Source organism: Eublepharis macularius, chromosome 12 (genome assembly GCF_028583425.1).
Source record: "Eublepharis macularius isolate TG4126 chromosome 12, MPM_Emac_v1.0, whole genome shotgun sequence".
Lineage (NCBI taxonomy): Eukaryota > Metazoa > Chordata > Lepidosauria > Squamata > Eublepharidae > Eublepharis > Eublepharis macularius.
The window spans coordinates 78820982-78827146 of NC_072801.1; the positions used below are offsets into that span (position 1 = coordinate 78820982).

Sequence of the window (6165 nt, forward strand, 5' to 3'; positions counted from 1 at the left end):
GCAGAAGAAAGATTTGCATAGATGCCCTTGGCGTGGCCTTAAGTTCCACAATGGCTTCTGTATGCAGAGTGGCTTCTCATCAGATATGGGTGTTTGAAGCTTAGGGTCTCACCCCCATTGAATGGTGGGCTGGCATGCACTTGTGCCCAGGAGCCGAGCAGCCAACCTTGTCCTGACGCCTTCTGGAATGGTAGGCCCTGATGTGAGGTGGAGGGTCTCCAGTTTGGGGGTGTTTGCTTTGCGGCACTCCATCAGTTTGTCTCAGTTTCGTTTTGGTCTCCCCCCCCCCCCGCCCCAACCAAGAAAGGCCCAAACAAAAACCAGTTTCCAAAGGCTCGGGTCAGGTTTCCAGCAATGTATTCATGTGGTGACTCAGCAAGACTGACTTCAGTGCAAGCCATGCCTGGGAATGGCGATGGTGTTTCACTAAGCTCGTTTTTATTGTCAAGTGCGGCTCCACATCGGCAGCTCCAGTGCCAATATATCCCACCTCAAGAAGGGTGCTAGGTGTGAAAGGAAGAAGCCCTGCCTTCTCCCTCAGGGCTGCAGCCGGTTTGAAGGAAGAAGTTCTCCTCCAGCACTGAGGGTGGGCTGGGGGAAATACGCAGTCCGACTGGCTCAGCAAAGGGGGCTTTGTCTGGGGCTCTGGTCCCTGGATTTTTGCAAGGGGGGGGTCTCTCCTGCATATTGATCGTAATTACATTCATGGAGGCGGGTGGGACCCATCTTTTCTCCTGCTCATGTGGCTCTCGTCTCTCCAGATCTGTGGGTGGGGATTTCCCACAGCCTGGCAAAACCCAGGGCCCCACTGGGTAGGTTCAGTAGGAGAGAGAGCAGGCACGCTGAGGCCAAGAAGCGGCTACGTAACCCTAAGGTCCTGGGAATCAGGGTGGACAGCCAAGACCCTGCTACCTAGCTGGGCCCAGAGAACTAGGCCCAAAGCGTCCCCTGCTCCATGCCTTATGCTGTGGCTCCCCAAACAGCTCAGGACGCCACACCCTCTGCAGCAGACAGTGACAGCAAAAGAGCCTTTTCCTGCTCTCCAGCTTCTTCTTTCTGGTGTATCTTGTGTGAGGTTTCTGCTCCTACCAGCTCTTCTCGGCCATAAGCCCTCACATCACCCCTTCACCATCCTCAGGAGCATCGCTGCTGATCTTCTGGGCTGTGATGATAGCAATGCTCCCTAGAATGACCCCTGCCCCTATGACAGCAAAGGGCGTCACCGCTTCACGCAACACGCAGTACTGGACAGCGAGGGTCACCACCACTTCCGAGTGCAGCACAGCGCACACCAGGGCCGGGTGCGCTTTCGTCACAGCATAGCTGGAGCACAAGAAAGACACCAAGGCGAGGACGCAGATAACCACCAAAGAAGTCCAGGTGAGGGGATCCACAGGCATGACTGGGTCTTGGAGGAGGAACATCATCGGGGAGCACAGGAGGCTTCCCACCCCCCCAAAGAGGAAGGCTGCCGTCACCAGCTTGCCTGGGAAGTCCAGAGCTCGGAAGATGATCAGGCCCAAGGCTAGCGACATGCCTCCCATGCAAGCCCAGACGTACCCCAAGGAGTCGTGGAGCAGGGTGCTCCTGTCCAGGTTCATCAGGTCTGGGATCACCATGATGAGCAAGCCGACGGTGCTGCCCGCCAACCCAAACCAGTCGTAGCCCGTCAAGCGGGTGTTTTCTATGCACAAGGCCAGCAGGACGGAGCAGATGGTAGAAGAGCCCTTGCGGACGGTGGTGGCGTTTCCACTGGGCACCACCATGAAGGAGCTGTAGGCGCAGCCGACGGAGATGACGTTGATGGAGGCATGGAGGAGGGCGTGCCTGCGCGCCTCGGGGGGCCCACAGCAGTGGGCCCTTTGCCAGCAAATGCGACAGATGAAGAGTAGGTGGAGGATGCAGCGGAACAAGAGGATCTCCAGCGAGGGGATGCCCGAGGCTTCAGCCTTGCGGGCAAAGGGGGCCACAAAGCCGGCTGGCACTCCACCCCCAAAGAGAGCGACCAGCAGTCCCTTCATGCTTTCTGACAGGCAGCAGCAGTGCCATGCTGGGCAGCGCAGAGGTGGCAGAGGGCAGCAAGGAGAGAATGGGCACAGGTCTGCCATGGTCCAGGTGGCTCTGGGTGGGGGCCTCTCTGCCGATGCCATTGGTGGTGTGTGCAGGCTCAAGACCCGGCAACACAGATGCCCAGTGGAGTCACACAGCAGCCTGGGGGAGAGGAGGAAGATCATTAAGACACCTTTCCCACTACCCTACCTGGAGCCAAGAGGTGGCCTCCGTTCCTTTTTCACCTTTGCTGTGGGCTCTGTGGTAGCCCCAGGAGGTTCTTCAGCCTCCATGTGTGGAATAGAAATAAAGGACAGCCAGTTTGGTGTAGTGGTGAAGAGCGATGGGACTCTCATCTGGAGAGCTGGGTTTGATCCCCCACTCCTCCGCTTGAAGCCAGCTGGGTGACCTCGGGTTAGTCACAGCTCTCTCAGAGCTCTCTCAGCCCCACCCACCTCACGGGGTGATTGTTGTGGGGATAATGATAACGCACTTTGTAAACCACTCTGAGTGGGCTTTAAGTTGTCCTGAAGGGCTGTATATAAATAAAATATTCTTGTTATTATTATAAGTGGCCTGCCTCGGAGGGTTGTTGTAAGGCCAGACATACTCTAATGATAATAAAGCTAACTGAAAAGGCTGCCTGAGTGGTGCGGCCATGGATACACTGCTCTCAAGCAACTGAGAAGTCTGTAGATGTGAGGCATGCAGCTTTCACAACAATCCTGTGAGGTAGGCTGGCTGAGAGAGCGTGGTGGCCCAGGGTCACCAGCAAGCCTCTGTGACATGATGGAGGGATATCAGCCTCCATCTCCTTGATCCTAGGCCACTGTTCCAGCCGGGTGGTTTTCAGTCAGCAGAATCTGTACCACTGGTGGGACGCAGAAGTCGTCTCGGGGCAGGGTTTTCATAACAATTACTAAGAATTTGCACTCCCTCAATGCCTTCTAATTAGTCATAGTAATAACATTTATTCTGGATAAGACTGCTGCATTTAGAAAGATCTCCTTTAAATTTACCATAAATGATAAATTCAATAATAGACTGCCTTGGGTATATATAAATGAATGTACTAACCGGGGCTTTTTTTCAACAGGAACACAGTGGAACAGAGTTCCAGAATCTCTTGAAAATGGTCACATGGCTGGTGGCCCCGCCCCCTGATCTCCAGACAGAGGGGTGTTTAGATTGCCCCCCCCCGCACCTCCGAGTGGGGCAGAGGGCAATCTCAACTCCCCTCTGTCTGGAGATCAGGGGGCGGGGCCACTGGCCATGTGACCATTTTCTCCCAGGGCAACCCACTGAGTTCCACCACCTCTTTTCCCAGAAAAAAAGCCCTGGTACTAACTATTGATTATTTCGTAGTCACTTGCAGTATTGTAATCCGCCTTTGATCTCAGTGAGAAAGGCAGACTATAAATAAACGATGATGATAAAGATGCTCTTTTGAGCATGCTGCCTTTTTCCAGGGCAGCTGTAGCCCAGTATGCCAGCCGAGAGTGCTCTCTGTGAGCAATGAGGCAAGACTGGGGCACGGAGAGGACTGCTGCATGGTTGCACTTTTAAGACTAACCAACTTTATTGTAGCATAAGCTTTTGAGAACCACAGCTCTCTTCATCAGATGCATCGTCAGCTTTCAAGAACCACAGCTCTGTCAGATGCACTGTCAGCTTTTGAGAACCACAGCTCTCTATCAGATGCATTGCCAGCTTTTGAGAACCACAGCTCTCTTCATCAGATGCATCTGACGAAGAAAACTGTGGTTATCAAAAGCTTACGCTACAATAAAGTTGGTTAGTCTTACAGGTGCTACTTGGCTCTTTATTATTTTACCTATCCAAAAAAAAATCTTTTTGCAATGGCGCTTGCACACCAGAACCTCACTCATCAGTAAAGAATGCCTGTGAGGACAAGCTCTTCAGGTGGGAAACTGAAGCTGGAAAAGGTTGGGCTAAAGGAACCTAGGGGTGGGGTGGGGGGTGCTCAACACTGACTTTCCAGGGCCATCCGTGCCATCAAGTGAGGATGTTCTACATCTGATTCTAGAAGGGAAGGCGGAAAGTGGGGGGAGGGAGAGAAGAGGCAGAATCCCCGACTGCAGGGAAGAAATGCCAGCTCAGACCTCACCTACCTCGCCAGCCACTGCTCAAACAAAACACCACGAAGTACCTTGTCTGGCTCACTTGTTGGGAGGAATTGTGATGTTGCACATACTTGTCTGTCTGTGACATCACATCCCCATGAGCTCAGTGGGCTCTTCTGTAGGCTGATGCCACGTCCAGGGGGGGCATTTCTCTGCGCCACAACGTTGGTGGCAGCTTCTGCAAAGGAAGCATTTTGTGGCGAGAGCAGGGGATGTGTGGAAATGGGGTTGGTTGTGTTTTCTCATCACTGCTCCATTTTTTGTGCATACACATGTATGGAGACAAAAAGAATTCAGAGGCGGGGAAACACATGAATTTGCTGACAAGATAGACATTTTTCTACTTCGAGTATTTTTAAACATTTCAGCTATAGATGTTGAGATTAGAAAGATTAACTGTGCAGTATAGAAATCTGAAAAATTAAAGACTTCAGTGCTTAAACTATTTTTAATGATAGTATTTGAAAGTTTTACCAGCAAGAGAGCTCTATCAAAGATACATATTAAAATACAACCTCCCGTGTTGGTGGAGGGGAGATTTAAATTACCCTAGTGAAATATTTTTTAAAACAAAAACTTTTTTATATGCCTCCCTATTTTGAGGGGTCAAGATAAGAAGGAACTGTTTCAAAACATCTATAAAACCCATGAAATAAAATAGTTCATGGCCGCTACAAGAGAGAGTGCTATTGTTAGTACGTGTATACAGATGTGCGTCTGGTTCAGGCATCTGTAGACCCACAGAGGGAAACGGCAACCTGTGAGTTTAAGGCTTTGCCTAAATGGCTGGGCCGAACTTGGCTTCTCTCTCTTCCTCCCTCCTACCCACCCATCAACCCCCATACAGCTCAACGCAACTCAGATTGGCAGTTGGCAAGAGAAGACTCCAGTGCATTCCTGTCCAGCGAGTCCAGCCTAAACCTACTGCTTGGGTTAGGCCAGCCTAAGGGCAGAGGAGTTTGCTGCAAAGGTTTGTTTTGTTCATTTCATTACATTTCTATTCCACCCTCCCCGTGAACGGGCTCAGGGTGGATTACATCAGTTAAAATATAATCACAGTACAGCAAAGATTTACAAAGTCATAAATCCAGAGGGGTTTGCCGTGTTAGTCTGTAGTAGCGAAATAGTAAAGAGTCCAGTAGCACCTTTAAGACTAACCAACTTTACTGTAGCGTAAGCCTTCGAGAACCACAGCTCTCTTCGTCAGATGCATCAAGTTATAAAAGCATATTGAAATCACAGTTTACATATAAATACTTGAAACGGTATCACAAGGGCAGCAATCACAATGTGACATCCTCGCTCAATAAAACAAGTCTAAAACAATGGTGGTAACACATCTGGTGGCGGGGAATTAAGCATTCATCTTGGGCCAGGCAGCCGAGCCTACCTCCCAGGGCCGTCGTGAGGGCAGCAAGGCAGGCTCCGGGGTGCCGGATTGTGGTTCAGCGCAACCGGTTAGCCTCAGCATGAGAGCCATATGGCTGGCGGAGGCCAAGCCCAGCCCCAACCATACGCCTGACGGAACATCTCTGCCTTACAGGCCGGGCGAAAGGACAACAGATCCTGCCGGGCTCTGGTTTCAAGAGTCAGAAAGTTCCACCAGGCTGGAGCCAGGACCAAAAAGGCCCTGGCTCTAGTCAAGGCCAGACAGGCCTCCTTGGGACCAGGGTCCACCAGTAGCTGTTTGTCTGATGATCGAAGTGTCCTCTGGGGCGTGTATCGGGAGAGGCGGTCCCATGAGAATGGCCCGTGATTCCAATGACTCCAGCAGGGATCAGCTGAAACCAGAGCCCCGGCCACACCTGTATCAAAGGGTAACAGGGCTAGCCTAGAACCCTTCTAGGGTCACTCTGAAACCAGTTGAACACCATCTGCTGAAAAGCAGCCTGAATGTTTGGGCTCAGACTTTGGCGCATCTCCAGGGTCAGCGAGCTTGGTCCGCCAGAGAACCAGACTCACTGGATTCCAT

General features: G+C 51.6%; 1 protein-coding gene across 1 annotated transcript; it reads right to left on the bottom strand.

The window, feature by feature from the left end:
- Nucleotides 1–1112: 1112 nt before the first annotated feature.
- On the bottom strand, nt 1113–2150 carry SLC35G6 (solute carrier family 35 member G6). The gene has a single exon (XM_054994548.1). The coding sequence runs from the start codon at nt 2148–2150 to the stop codon at nt 1113–1115; it is 1038 nt and encodes a 345-aa protein (XP_054850523.1).
- Between the last annotated feature and the right edge of the window lie 4015 nt (nt 2151–6165).